Source organism: Neopelma chrysocephalum, unplaced genomic scaffold (assembly GCF_003984885.1).
Source record: "Neopelma chrysocephalum unplaced genomic scaffold, ASM398488v2 Primary Assembly neopelma1_26, whole genome shotgun sequence".
Classification (NCBI taxonomy): Eukaryota; Metazoa; Chordata; class Aves; order Passeriformes; family Pipridae; genus Neopelma; species Neopelma chrysocephalum.
The window spans coordinates 22,697,481-22,713,174 of record NW_020897695.1 but is presented as its reverse complement, the minus strand read 5'-3'; the positions used below and the strand labels follow the sequence as shown (position 1 = coordinate 22,713,174).

Here is a 15,694-nt window from a genome sequence, read left to right as displayed (position 1 = left end):
GACATTCTTCTGAAAGCTTTTTTATCTTAAATTTACCATATTTTTTCCATACTTACTTTTCACATTTGTATACTGGACTGTCTCAATTTATACAATATTTTTGTGCTCTTTCAAATACATTGCCAGAGTTAGTTGAGATCATATGTAATTTTGAAAATATAGCTACCGGCTACTTTTTTTTTTTTTAACTATCTCAGGATTGAAATCTCTAAGTTATGCAAATGTAAAAACATTGCTCTTCTCTTTCCCACATCTGTAAACATTGACATACTTTTCGTAGCTCAGTTTTTGAGTCTTTCTCCCTTACTGTGGAGCAGATGTGCTAATTTTTACTCTATTCCAGCTTCAGAGATCTCTGAGAAGCTTCACAATGTAGTTTATAACTAGAATTGTAATGTAGTTTTACAATGTATGCAAAACTTTTGCTGTCTCAGAGAAAGAAAGGGAGGCAAACAGAACAAAGATAGCATGAGTTTCTTTTACACCTGCCTTCTTATGTTGTCCTTTTTCTACAGTGATTGAAATTTGCAGTTGTATTTGATCTTAAATTAGATCAGTTTGAGGACACTGGACTATAGCTTCAGATTATTTTCCTGAAATATACAGCTATTTTACTGTTTGGTGGCTCCAAATTGTGCAAGTATTACCAATTTGAAATTAGTAATGGCAACTCCGAGTTTGGTATAGATTTCATGGGGGTTTTTGGAATATTCAGAAAATAAGACCCCAGACAAATCTGCTTTCTGCCACATGATTTTACTCATACTGGTATGTTAAAACATGCCCATAGAGCTTAGTTGTTCTGATTTTTGTCCCCTGCCCAATAGAGGAATAGCAGAAGTAGATTTCTTACAAAATCCATGTCATGTTACATTAACCCTTGAGCATACAAACACTAGGATTTTTACTAAAGTTTTCCAGCATTGAATAATGATTATTAAGCTCTCCATACGGTAGAGATGTATAGTGATGTCAGTTTCACTTCCTTCCCCATCAGAATTTTCCAATTTCCAACACCTGTGCATTAGGTGGTGAGGTTTGAAACATTTTTTGGGAAGGTCAGCATCATCACAGGACACTGTCAAGGACACAGGATCTGTGTCTGTAATGTGATTCTGGGCCTCTGTGTCCATTCTCTCAAGCGGGTGAGCTTACTTTCCCCTGTGTGTATGCCGCTGTTTTTTGAAAATGACAAAGATGTATGTATCTTTTAAGTGGAACACAAAATGATGTCATGATTAAGGTTCTTCACACTACTTGTGATGTAGTTAGAGATCTAGTGTGTGTTAGGAAATAATAGGACATCTTACAAATTCTTAAACTAAGATGTGACAGCTAATGTTTTCACACCTGTTGAATTACCTGTATTTTAAATGTTAAATTTACATGATAATAAACCAAGTGCATCAGCACTTTTTTAAAACTTTCTGTTGAAATTGAGTAGTGCATTGAAACATTGCTCTAGGATACAGATTCTAGATGATTATTAGAATTCAGCATACTGCAGTTATGTATTACAGTACAAAAGTATACACCTTCATTTCTTTCTTGGTATCAGTCCATTCCTAAACATTCATGCATAACATAAGGTTTACTGGGATAATTTTCTTGGCAAACTCTGTGTATGCTTTTGCAGTTGCTGTATGATGAGGATTATTTGTAATGCAGGTAGTATTGAATTTGAATAGAATACTGCAATGTTGCCCAGTCAAGTGAAAGTGGCCACTTAACTGCCAGCTAACACAGCTGCAGCATAGGTAGGCAAACCTACCTACATCCATACTGCACTTTTAGCAGCCATACTTTTTTGTGCTAAAATAGTGATAATAGAGTTTGCTGCCATTTTTTCTCTAAAACCAAGTGCTTTGGTTTTAGTAAATAGTGGTTTTAACCCTTAAGCAATTAGTAAATAGACTAGTATTTGTACGTGGATACATCCAAAGTCTTTCATGATGTGCAGTGTCTACTTCTGGACCCTATAAAAGGTAAAGAAATTAGTTCAATAGGTGTAATGTTTTAGAATCTTTTTCACTTGAGTGTCAGAAATTTTTATTTCTGGCCACAGAGTACCTGTATCAAGAAGAATTACTTACTTTTTTGGTATTCAATTTAGTTTATAAAAATTTACCAAAAGTAGATGTCACTAGATAACAATCTGTTATAGAATCTATTAAGACTTGCCTGGAAAAAAAAAAAAAGACAAATGCAGCACGAAGCTAAATATGCTAAATAAGCAGTTTTCAGAGATATATATTAATATATATTTTAAAAGCCCTTTTAATTTCTTTACTTTTATGGAGCTCATTGTATTTACTTGTAGAAAATCTCTCTACTATCTGTCATATGCTTTTTCTCTGTGCCATTCTTTTTCTTGCTATCTGCCTGAGCCCAGGCCCTAGAAAGACAGAAAGATTACTTTGACTGCATTAAGAATGAGCGAGATGAGCTCAGAGAGGAGTTGGCTGACCTGAAGGAAACAATGAAGAGAGGAGAGGTATGTTGGTAGTAGTTACATTACAGTAACAAATCCAAGAATAGGGCGTGAAATCAAGGTCAGTGAAAAAGAGGAAGAATGGTTACTATTCTTGTGGAGTCTGAAAACCTGACCTTAGGGTAGAATAATTGGTTCATTTCATTGTAGCTGTTTCAATTAACTTTAAAAGCTCTTAAAAAACTTTTCTGTTGATTTATATTTTATCATTTTTCTTGTATGAGTAGGTTTTTTTCTTTCTTTTGTGTTTTTAGAAACATGGATTAGTTATAATTCCAGATGGCACACCAAATGGTGATGTAAACCATGAATCGGCGGTTGGTGCAATAACAGTTGTGTCACAAGAAGCTGCTCAAGTCCTGGAATCTGCAGGAGAAGGACCACTAGGTAAAAATATCCTAACATACTTTATGGAGTGGTAGAGGTCTTTGTTTCCCTTCTGTTCACAGTGTGTGTGATGTACAGCTGCAGAAAGATACCTGTGATACTTCTGTAATACATACTTACACAAGTCTCAAGATTGATTTATTTTAGTTTTTTGCTTACGCTGAGTAAAAAGACAGATGTTATATTTTGAGAAAGAAAAAATAATAGGTGCTTGTATGTTTGAAAAGAATTAGTTCTCTTGGTCCAGTTTCTGTTTTATTACTCTCAGAAAACATCTTGCCTAAAAGTGTAGTCTGTTGTATTAGTATGTTTTCCATTGTGTTTCATGAAAATAATTCTTCAGAACTGTGTATAATCAATGAAAGAACAGCAAGTGCAGTCTTCCATCACATTCATTAGAAAAAGAAGTTTTAAAAACATTCAAAAAATGACAGGGACAACACAAAGGTACATATTGGGGGGTAATTAACTTGCTTTTATCCTTAGGTTGAACAAGTTGTTTATGCATAGTCAATCCACTGTAATACTCTGTTAATATGTGAAGGAACATCTCTATATACTTTGAATATATTTGTGAATAATAGATAATAGTTACATATCTTTGTATTGACAGAAATTAGACTTGATACATATTTCTGCTCTGGCTCCTCATAGGGAAATACGAATGTCGTTATGCTTTGTTTCTGTCAAAGTTATAATTTCTAAGGAAGCTGCTCTAATCTTAGCATGGTGTTGCTTGACAGACTGTTTTGTAGCCATTACTGATCTTTACTAATTAGAGATATTCCCTCATTCCCGTGGGTCCTTTCCTAAGTAATTTTTTAATGGTTTGAGGACACTTTTTACAAACTTTCTAAACATATGGGGAAGCTTAGTGGCTTCTCTGAAGAGACAGCAACCTCTGAATAAGGCAGGAAAAAGAGTATAAAATCAGAAGAAACTGTTGTTGGAAATGGCTGTTCTAGATATCGGGACAATATATTTTAGTATAATTTTTAGTATTAAAAAATATCCTCAGTTTTTAATTTACTTCGAAGATTTACTGAACCTGGAGGTCTTGCTTTTAGAATTGTTATACTAATACACAGCATGAATGAAATACTTTTCTGCCTTTACTAACTGAAGGTTAGTGTGTTATGAGTGAGATATCAAAGTTTTATGGTCCCAGTGCTATTAGCTTTGAAGAGCATTTTATTTGAAATAGAACAAAAAGTTATGAAAAACATGTTCTTATTCTCAGTTTTTTCTGATTTTTAATCGGGTTCTTTGGTTTTTAGATATCAGGCTACAAAAACTGGCTGGAGAAAAGGAGGAATTATTGTCCCAGGTAAAATAAGCTATTCATTTCAAAAATAGACTTTTGTGTATCCTTTTGCAGACTAATAATATATTAGTAATAAACACATGTTAAGGACCAGAAGTGCTTAATCAAATACGTAGGCACTAAAGCAAAATAAAATACTCAACTTCTTACCTCATTGGCTACCAGGAATTAGCAACTCCTTTCATTAGTGTCCTTATCCATATGACTTTGATCTTCGTTGTTAAAGAAACCTCATTTCAGTAACTGGTTAGCTGAAATCTAACTTGCTTCCGACTCTACTATTAGTGCATGTGCTTAAAGCTCTTTTGTCTTATGTGAAAATACTAAAGTCGGTAAAATTACATTCTCATAAGCTCAAGTGGCACTTTCTTCAAAATTGCTAAGTGATACAATTTCATTGATCATTTTAGTTACTCAAATGGAAAATTCATATTATAAAATTAGTTGTATTTTAATACAGTACAGTATTGAGAAGAGAGGGCTCAAGAAAATATGTTGCCATTGAGCAATTGTTAAGAATACCATAGTGTTAGTGCTTCTAGTCGAAGACATTGCAAATTTAAACTGGTGTTGTGAACATTTGTTTTTGCAATTAGTGTACCTTAATTATAGTATAGATGCTTGGTTTGGAATGTCAATAATTATAGTATTAAATATAAGTACATAAATACATATGTGTATATTTTTCACTATATAATAGTAAAAATCACTGATCATGTATTTGATTTGTATCATGAATGGGAGTTTTGCAAGTATAACTTCTGTAAAACTTCTTGCTAAATCTGTAGGGCAGTATTTTTATGAGAGTGTCAAAAAGGTAGCTCCTGCTTCTTTAATAAGCTCAGTACACAGTGGACATAGCTGAGAAATCTCTGTTCCCTGACTAGTGGAAAAATCACAAGACAGCTGCTGTAGCATGAAATGGAACTGTTTAAAACTAATGTGTGCTACAGGCTTGCCTAGGACCATTGTTTCCAGGTGGAGTATGAGAGAGGACCTCCAAAAAAAGCGGTGAATTAGTGTATCTGTAAACTCACCAGGATATTGTTCAAGATTTTCATGCATGTTTAGAATGGAAAAGATATGCAGTAGAAGAAATCCATAAACGGAGTTTAATGCCATCTACTCCTCTGAAAAGTGGGCCCTGTTAGTTACTGGGTGCTCCTGCACTGTGCAGACATCCCTGCAGCACTGATCAAACTGTTGGGTTTGGGTTGTGCATTGATATGCAGAGGGTAATTCCCCAGTGATGGGGATGGAGGGCTGCAGCCGCAGGCCTCAGGGACTGGCTTCCCTTCCTCTTCCACATGGCTCTGCTACTTTTGCTTACAGTACCTTCTCAGCCAGTGGCATCTCAGGACTGCTTTGCCTTTTTACCATTGAACATTTAGATACACAACTACTGAACTTCAGGAAGTCTCCTTTTCACAAAAGAACACTTCCTTTTTCAGGTTAGAAAACTGAAGATGCAGTTAGAAGAAGAACGACAGAAGTATTCTAAAAGTGATGGCATGAATCCAGATATCATAGGCTTAGAGAATGGTTCTGACTTGCAGCTAATTGAATTGCAAAGTAGGTATATTTTTACTGTTCAAAGTTATTTTTCCTGCAGAGAGGAAACAGACGTTTCCAATCCTTCTGTTGTGCAGTAGTAGTATTGTGAATTAATATATTGTTGAGCAGATAGGTTTTTGTGGTATATGTCCTTGGATGGAATTTCTCACTGCAGAATAGCTTAAAAATCTGCCTCTTTCAGTGTTGAATAACTACATTCTAGGAAGTTATTTTTCAGTTGATAACCTTGCCTAGAGTGGGTGCCACTACTTGAATAATTTCAATTTTTAGACAATAGAATTTCACCTGAGATTTTTAAAATATATTCTACCTAATTTATTTGTTGAATCTTTGATACAGAAACTTAATCTAGAAGACTATTGTCTTGAAGCAAAACACGAAAATTTATTTAACACGATATTCAGTGTTACTTCATAGAAGCACTAAGTAAGCTACTTTCCATTTCAAGCAAGCTATTTCGTCAGCTGAAAACTTTACTTGTTAGACAGATTGTTGTTTAATATCTTTGTGTCAATGAACATGAACAAAGTACTGGCAGTGTCAGGGCTCAGATGTAACACCAAAATAATTTGTAAAGAGCCATGGAGTTTGTAAGGTTCATGGCTTGTGCTCCTTATGATTCAAATGTTATTACAGATGTCTAAGGTAAATGCTGTTTGTATTATGTCTATTGTGGTCTGACCCATTTTGCAGTGTGTGTTGGTTATTGTGTTGCTTCTCTTTTTTAAGGAATGAGTTTGCTGTGTGTTCTAAAAGGTGTGTATCTCATCAGTACATCTGAAATTTAGTGCACATTCTTACAGAAACAGTTGTGTTCTGTAACAGGAAAATTATTTCTTTTCCATACTCTCAAAGATTTCTGAAAGAACATTTACCTCTTTGCAATCCTGTATTACAGGCTTCTCAATAAAATGGTCTTATTAATGAATTTTAATTAAAAGGGAATCTGCTAGTTTAGAGAGTTGCTTTGACTGTCATATTCATGTCAATTTTTGTCTAGGAGATGCCAACAGACAAATTAGTGAATACAAATTTAAGCTTTCAAAAGCTGAACAGGATATAACTACTTTGGAACAAAATGTAAGTGTGTCTTTCTTCATATTTGTTATTATTACACTTAATCTGCACACTTTGACAATACTTTTTTCAACAAAAACTATGAAAATGTATTTCGTAATTTGATTTGTTGTTTGATCTTTAGTTTGCACAGAAGGGCACTACATTTTTTTATAGTTCCTGCAATTTAATACTTGTGCAATCTAACTGTAAGAGAAAATCTACAGAAATGCTGAACGATAATATCATGTTATTGACTTAAAATTATGAAGTGTGAGAGACACATGTATGAAAAGAACCTCTTGAATTTCAGAGAGTAAATTATATACCTTACACAGTCTTTACAACTTTCTTTCAAGTAATCAAGTTACATAAATTGATTTTTTTGAACTGGTAGCTTCAGTTCCTCTTTATGTTCTGCCATACTTCTGAATTTCAGGAAATTGACTCCAGATTATTATGAAAAATCACATGAAGGATTATAATTTGAATCACAGATGCATAGCTTTTCCCTTTTGCACAGATTCAGGCTACTACCCTGTCATGTGGATTTGGGGGTAGCAGGGAGCTGTAAATAGAACAATTCAATGAGTTGGTTTTAACACCTCCAGATTGCAATCACTATTTGTCTCAAGCTCCCTCCTTACTACTGAACTTTGTGCTTGGGCTCAAGACCTTTTTCATCATGTCCTGGTAGTATTTCACAGTCTCCTTTCTACTTTGCACCTCCTTATATGGTTTCTGGCTTTCAGCTTTTCAGCTTTTGTTTTTAATCCACGTGTTTCCTAATTCTTTATTTTTCTTGTTCCAACTCTGCTTAGTTTTTTAATCTTCTGTGTCTTCTCAGCTGTGTCCTGGCAGGAACAGCTGGTGGCAGGCGAGCTCCAGGTGAAACATCTGAGTAGTCATTCCTGTCTTGTTTATGTTTGCAGATTGGACGACTTGAGGGGCAGGTTGCAAGGTATAAAAATGCAGCAGAAAATGCAGAAAAAGTAGAAGACGAACTCAAAGCTGAAAAGAGGAAGCTTCAGCGAGAGGTAACTGACTTGATTTCCTTTTCCGCTGTATGCTCCTTTCAGTCTAGAACTGCTTTGTCTTTTGCCTCCAAGCTCTGTTTTTTCGTAATCTTTGGTTGCAGCTTTTAAGTGTTTTTTGAGATGACCTTCAAGTCTCTGTGTGGCATTCAGAAGACAACTGTAGCACATAAAAATAATACTAACTACAATTCAATGCTGTTCTTTCTTGAAAGGAAGGATCTAAGTTGTATTTTTTTCTAAATCTGATCACTTGTAATATTTTAAAGTAATCCTTCTACAAAAATGGCTGGAGAGATGAATGGTCCCTATGTCAAGTGACAGCCTGTGAATTATCCAGCATGCACCTCACAGAATACTGGAAAGAAGCTGTATTTAACTGAGCTGTTGATCATGCTTGCTTAAGAGCTGCTGCATGACCAGCGTGATGCCTGCTACCTATGGGAATACATACCTGTATGGAAGTAATAATGGTAAAGAGGACTTTACCTTGTTCTAGGTAAATTACTTTCATTTAATGGGAAGTTGCAGGCACCTAGTTCTTTTGAAATGAATACATGTTTCATGTTTCAGTTGCTTCACAATTGTTTTTAACAGTTTAATTCTGGTTCATCTGCCTGCAGTAACAAAACCGTTATGTCTTAACTTCTGTGGCACTCTTATAAACTGTATAATACTTATATTCCTGACATAATTTCTTCTTGCAAAGCTTGAGAACAGCAGAAAGTCCAAATAAACTAAAGTAATCATAATTTTTTTTTCATTTTATAGTTAAGAACAGCACTGGATAAGATAGAAGAGATGGAGATGACCAATAGCCATTTAATGAAAAGGCTGGAGAAGATGAAGGCAAATAGGACTGCGCTTTTATCTCAACAGTGAAGTTGGAAATTGAAAATACAATGCACTGCTCCTTGAAAACTACCCCCTAGGTTGTTTATGAATACAGATTTTCATTGGCACAAACTATTTAAACACTGAGCTGTTCACTGATGGTTTAATTTCATAATTAAATTACATACTTTTTGTAACTTATGAGAGAAAGAAATGTAGTTTGAATTCCCATGTGAATTACAGCAATTTTTCAGTAGCATTTGATTCTAGAGTCAAAGATGGAGCACAATGCTCCATTTTCTAGCGATAGAAAATATTTTTACAACGGTGGAATCAAGTTTATTCACAATCTCCCTTGGCTGCTTTAATGATGCTTGATGCTCAGAGACAGCTGCATGAATTCAAGAAGACACTGTATTACTGTACTACAAAACTAACATGTATTTGCTTAAGACATCACACAGCACAAGTGCCTTTTATCCGGTGCAATTTAGACTTCATTGTTGAAATAGCCTTTGAAAACAGATAGCATTTTATTTTAGGATACATTTGGGGTATTCACTAAACTTTTTACATTTTGAAAATACATTTTTGTAAAATATTTAAATTTGTAAGAAAAAATAGGGACTGTATATAAAAATCTGCTTTTTTTGCATGGGCACATCTGACTTCTAGGTAATTTCGTCAAATACTAGCCCCTAATACTCTTAGTATTAAGAGTGCAGATTTAAAAGCTTATGTTGTACACCATCAAATTATATGTCATCTGCTTAAGTGCGAATTGAAATTTTATGGTGGGAGGAAGGGGGTGGGAAATGTGGCTAAGGAATTTATTAAATGGACACTTTACTGACCAAAACTAGATGTTCTGTGTTTTCTTTTGAATACCCAGATACCAACAGGGCAGAATAGTAAAATCTGATACCCATATTCTTAAGAAGTTTCTTTTTTACTTTGAAGTAGTGAGTTTGAATTTATTTTTTATTTCTTAACCTAGTCTGCTACTGCTTGACAGTACTGCCATGGAAGAGAGGGACAGTACAAGGAAGGAGGTGCTTTCTGAAATGATGTGGGTTTTGTCTGTAACCTACTCCCTATGGACAGCGAATACTGTTTAGAACTTCCACGGTTCAAGCTGGCACATCACACGTAGGAAATCGGTGGCACCTGCGGTCACAATCCTGAAGTGTTTGGAGTGGCACTGTCCCTATGTTGAACTTTCCTTGAGGTCAGCAGTCCAGCATTTGGTCTGAGAGGAGTCATTCTTTCAGACTTGTATCAGGTGCTTTCCTGTAGTAAATTGCTACCCTTTGGGAGTATTTCTCAAAGCAAGGCAGGTTTCGGGACCTTTGCAATCCAGAGGGTTAGTACCTCTGCTTGACCAGAGCTGCTTTTCAAAGAACTTTGTGACAGTGCAAAACTGAAGCTTTCTGGAAAATAACATTCCTTCCCTGTTGAGAGACCTCCTTGTAAGTAGCAGATCTACTTAGGCCTGCTTATTAAATAGGAGACAGTTTGGTGATCACATAGATCATTGCTGTTAACTCTCTGCTTTTTGTTGTGTACTTACTGAGTAGAAACTCTCAGGGTCTGGATTAGTTGTTCTTAATGGTATATATTCTGAAGATAAATGGATACTTTGGGGGGTTTCAGTGTGCTGATATGTTCAAAACTGCTAAAGCCTTATATGTCATGTGGTAGGGAGCATATCTTCTTGTTCACTTCTCTAAACCACCTCATTGAAGCTGAACATTTTATGGCACAGGGAAAGCCGTGCCATAACTGTGGCACAGTGTCACATAACTGTGACAGTCAGATAAGGAGTTACTAACACAAAGTTACCAATCTACTTCAAAACTTTTTCTGGAGCGCAGGTAAAGCATCAGTACATTCTTTCTAAAAATCAAGATTTTTAGTGTTTGGGGGTTTTTTTAAATAAATTATTAGATTTATTAGGGTTTGGTTGAGAAAAAAAAGTGTAAGTTAGTTGGGTTTAATTATTATCTTACCCAGATAATTTCAGATACGCTTGCAAGGGGACAGAGACAATTGTTAGTGCCTCTTGCTTGGAGTGTTATAGCAAGTTAGTGCCTGCAAAAAGGCACAAGTTAGTAGAAAATAGGTCTAAAAATAACTGTAACATGGCATAATTTGAGACTAGGTGTGGCACTTAGTGCCATGGTCTAGTAACCACAGCGGTAGAGGATCAAGGGTTGGACTTAATGATCTCAGAGGTTCCTTCCAACCCAGCTGATTCTATGATTCTATGAATACCATTCTTTGTTTTACTGAGGGCATGATTTTTAACACCCAGCATGGTTTGTCCTTCCTTCAAGCTTGTGGGGTTTTGTTTGGTCTGTGGAGGGCTGTTAGGGCTGGGTGGAAAAATTTGGTGAGGAGGTTGTTAGGGGACAGACAGCAGCACCAAAAAGGTAAAGAGAAATGCAGCACATGCCTGAGTGGCAGTTGAGGGTCACTGAAGTGGCTGCTGCAGTTTGAGACAGGAGCTATTGCATTTTTCTAGTTGCTTAACCTCTCCCAGTTCCAATAAACTCAGTAAAGACACAAGAAGATTACCCTGGAGAAAGGGGATCAAAAGCTTGGAAGAGGATGCAAGATTTTGACAGCAAATAAACACCCCATGCCCCCCCAGATTTGCAGGCCTGGTGATTCATAGGCTGTTTCAATGTGATGAGTTGCTGGCACCCTGGGAGAGAAACCGGAAACTGATGGTCAGTTGAAGAAGTCTTCTACCCACCCTGTCCCACCTAGGCCACACTGGGTGTGCTCAGAGCTGCACCCAAACCTCCCAGTCGGTTCTCAGTTCTGGAGAGCAGGATGGTAGGACTTGTGCCACCTCCTCTAGCTAACCATGGGAGATCAACCTCCTCATTAGCTGCAAGAGGAGGGTGTTTGTGTGCCCACTGCCATCTTCCAAAACCTGTTATCCCACCCATGCTGTGAAGCCAAGGTACCCACATTGAGAGATCCATTACCAGAAGAGGAGCTAATACCTGATGATGTCCTCATCAGCCTTGAAGGGGTTGTACCTGCAGACCATGGCCAGGGTAGCACTGGCAGTGGATCCACTCTGCAGACAGTCTCAGCACTTCCCAATCCAGTCTGGGCACCAGGTAGAATCGTCCTTTAAAAAACAAATAACAAGTGCATGAAAGTAAATTAAAAACAAAACCTGGAAAAAAGAAAAAAGGTAAAATGTTGACACTCTATCACAGCCCTGGGGAAGGCCCAACCTCCACATGCAAGGAATAAACCTTCCCACGGGTGGGGAATAACCCTGCCTTTCCCTCCCCCAGCCTCAATCCTTCCTTGAGAGCCTCCAAAGCAAACTGGCTGGCACACAGATTCAGAATTCATGCCTCTGGTACCCCCATGGGTGGATGTTTTTGTTGGGCTGTCTTCCCCTTCCCCAGCCCGTGCCAGGGTGAGTGGCAGAAGCTGTCAGCAAGGCCAGAAGCCAACTCCACTTCATCAACATCCACACCCTCCCCTGCCAAGAAGCAACTTGGCAGCTGGCTGAAAAATTTGTCTTCCCCACCACAGCAAAGCAGGGAACCTCCAGGGTCCGGTCCAGATGGGCCCTGCGATGCCTGGGACCAGGAGCATACCCCCCACACCGTGAGTGGACTCATCTTGATTTCATTTGGGTATAAAGGGTGTCCTCAAAGAAGGTGCCACAACCAAAGTCAAGTAGCTTTGCCCTGCCAGTGGCCAGGTTGAAGATGATGTTCCCCAGCTTGATGTCATGCTGCAGGATGCCACAGTTGTGCCCAAGATTGCAGGCAGACCTCAATATCTTGGCTGCTGGAGGGGATGTCTCCCCTTTTCCTGTTTGTGGGAACTTCACTGGACTGTCACGACTTCTCAAATACGATGGAGAGCACTTAGCCGCTTTTTCCTCAACCTCCCCCAGGACCGTCAGAAGCATCTCAGCAGCTGTAATACCTACTCTGTGCTTTGGTCACAGGGAAACAGCCTGGTTTTCTTGGCTTCTTAATGCCATGAGATGTGTGAAGCTCTTACTGACCAGGCTTCTGGAACCTACTGTGCAGGGGACTGGATCTCTGCCATCTTCTGGGGCAGGGGAACTTCCTACAGCCAAGAATAGTTGAAAAGGTCTTCCAGCAATGCCCTGTCTGAGGGGTGCGTGGATAAACACCATCTGATGAGGTGCTGGCACTCTGGAGAGAGAAACCAGAAAGCAGCGGTCAGTGGTTCGTGTGCACCCTCTCCCAAGGTCTGCAGTGCTTAGGAAATGCTGGGTATGCTCAGAGCTGGACCCAGACCTCCCAACTGATTCTCTGGTTTGGAGGAGAGCAGGATGGCAGGATGTGTGCCACTTCCTCTAGTTAACCATGGGAGATCAACCTTCTCAGCTGCAAGAGTGGGATGCTTGTGTACAACCTGCAATCTCCCAACACTGTTATTCCTCTCATTCCGCAAAGCTGGGTACTCACCTTGAGACAACCACAGCAGGAAAAAGAACTGGCTCGGGATGATGTCCTCATCTGTGTTGAAGGGATGGAATCTGCAGACCTTGTTGTAAAGCAGGATGCCCAGGGACCGGATTGTCACTGGACGGCCATGGCAGCAGTGGAAGAAGATCCACTCCAGTGGGCTGTACACCCCTTTTTCCTTTAGGGCACAGGTAGAGCTCATCAGGCAGATACTGCCCTTGGCTGGGCATCCCTGGGGATGTGGCGACTGCACCGGTGGCACACAGGTCACAACCTGCTGCCTTGTCTCAAGCACCTGACTCTTGTTTACAAACTTTGGGTGGTAAAAGAAAGCCCCTGCTGCTGGAAGAGTGCAGAGGGGGCCCTGGGAAGGCCTGACCACTAGGTGCAAGAAAAACACCCATGCACAAATAGGGAAAACCCTGCTTTTATCCCCCCCTCAGCCCTACATTGGTCATGAAAAATACCATAGGCCAAGGCAGGAGAGGGGAGTAGAGCCACCCAAGCCCTCCCGTGCCTCCAAACTAAAGGCCAGCACATGGGTTTTGCAACCCCCTCTCAGCTACATTCCACAGATTAGTTGTTTTTGTTGGACTGGCTCCCCCCCCCACACTAGTCCCAGCCGCCTCCTGTTGTGCAAAATCCATCCCCACCTACCCTCAACAAAAAAAAGCAAGTTGACCACCAGCTGAAGAATTATTCCCCCCCTCCCCACCACCAGCAAAAGGGAGAGCCTCTGGTGCCTGGCCAGGCCCTGGGTGTGAGCTCACCTGAAAAGCGGGAGTACAGCATGTCCTTTAGGTATGTGCCACAACCAAAGTCCATCAGCTTCATCTCAACAGTGGATGATGTTCTCGGCCCCAATGTTGCAGTGCAGAACCCTGTGGCTGGTGCAGTGCTGCACGATCTCCGGCACCTGGTGTAACAGCCCCTGCACCATCTTCTCTGTCAGAAATCTGTGCTCCTCCAGATGTTGTAGAAGTCGTGAGAGTGCTCTGGACACTCCATCACCAGTGTGAAGCTGTGCTGGAGCTTGAATCAGTCCAGGAGCTGGACGATGATGATGTGGAAACCATAAGAGGACAGCCTGAGGAGCAGCACGAGTTCTAGGAGCACATGGGCACTGTTGGGCTGCGGGGGCGACCACAATGCCATCAATGGGGCTGATGCTGCACCAGGAGTCCGGTGCCCCCCACCCAGGGTATGCTCTGATGCCCCCTTTCCTGGCCCCACTGGTGCTGGGCATTCCCTGGCCCAGGATGCTCCACAGCCTCCGGTGACCCCACAACTACTCCCCCCGCAGTGTTCTGGCTTCCACTCTGCCAGTCCTCAGCTTATCCCTGCCCGTCATGCCCTGGGCTCTCACACTGACACTAGTCACTCACGAGCTTGGCCCACTCTGAGCTGTGATCCCAGGATGCATTTTATGGCCACTTGCAAGTCAAGGCGACGGTGAGCTGAGCTCACTGCCCCTGTCCCTCCTGCAAAGAGAAGACCCTTTGCTGAAAGAGGGATTTTTATTCTTTCTAGAACTTTGAATTGGAAAGCATGTTCAGAGTGGAAGTGCTGTCTGGCTGGTGCTTTGCCCTTAAGCTTGACTGAAGGAGTGTGTCAGAGCTCAGCATTGGCCTTTCCCAAAGCTTTCTGAAGGAAGTGGATTTTTTGCCTAAGTAGAGGCCTGCAGAAGCAGGATAGTCAGCCCCAGGGCAGAAAGCAGTTGTAATCTTGCATGGCTTTTGTAAGCCCATGTGCACATTCTGTGTGTTTTTTCTTTCACTGAGGAGTTTGCTTCCGTTTATTTTGCAAACTTATATGAAGATGAACAGGTATGCTCTGTACCTACTAGGAACTGAAGCATATTTAAGACAGATGTTAGAAGCTTTTTCAAGAGGAGTTAGAACTCAATAAAACAGTAAGAAACCTTGCAGTTTCGGTGTAAGGGACTTACAACTCCATCCAGGGGTGATGAGACAACAGGACAATGAAGAGTATAACGCTGTGCAGTACCAGCGCACTGCAAATTAAGGTCTGTTTTTGACACAGGAAATAGAAGGGGGAAAACTTGGATTACAGTAATATAGGTCGTGAATGAAATAACCTGCTTACCAGGCAGGCTGCTGGGACTCCAGGTACTATCAGTCTTTCCTGCATGGAGATTCTTGAAACCTTATGCAGTGGCGTGATCCCTGGGAATACTGTGGACTGAAAACACATAAATGACTTGAAAGGAAAAATATGTATTTTAGTTAAAAATAAGCAGTGATACTGTTTTTATAGCTGGTGTAATAAGGCTGACTGGTGGAAACGGTACTTTCACCAAAAAAACAGTTTTAAACCGCAGAACATAAGCTGTTAACATTTTTAAGAGCAGGTCCAGCCTTTTGCTGTGGGTATAGAAATCTAAGTTGAAGATTCAGAAAGTTTTGAAAACTGCATACTCACTTTGGAAACGTTCTCCTTTGGGGGCCTGTGACCAGCATTGCTTAGATCTCGGCAAGCTGCTGCTTGAGCCTCA

At 39.9% G+C, this 15,694-nt stretch overlaps 1 protein-coding gene across 12 annotated transcripts in view; it reads left to right on the top strand.

Moving 5' to 3' along the window:
- LRRFIP2 (LRR binding FLII interacting protein 2) overlaps window positions 1-9,556 on the top strand; it is a 63,538-nt gene extending 53,982 nt beyond the window's left edge. For 8 of the 12 annotated variants that reach the window (XM_027675901.1, XM_027675912.1, XM_027675908.1 and 5 more), the window contains 7 exons: window positions 2,393-2,494; window positions 2,746-2,878; window positions 4,156-4,205; window positions 5,654-5,774; window positions 6,778-6,857; window positions 7,766-7,870; window positions 8,639-9,556. In XM_027675901.1, the coding sequence (XP_027531702.1) occupies window positions 2,393-2,494; window positions 2,746-2,878; window positions 4,156-4,205; window positions 5,654-5,774; window positions 6,778-6,857; window positions 7,766-7,870; window positions 8,639-8,749 (702 nt within the window). In that variant the 3' untranslated portion in view covers window positions 8,750-9,556. The remainder of the gene's footprint in view (window positions 1-2,392; window positions 2,495-2,745; window positions 2,879-4,155; window positions 4,206-5,653; window positions 5,775-6,777; window positions 6,858-7,765; window positions 7,871-8,638) is intronic. The other 4 variants (XM_027675909.1, XM_027675907.1, XM_027675911.1 and 1 more) reach the window with 1 other exon arrangement.
- Window positions 9,557-15,694: the final 6,138 nt, after the last annotated feature.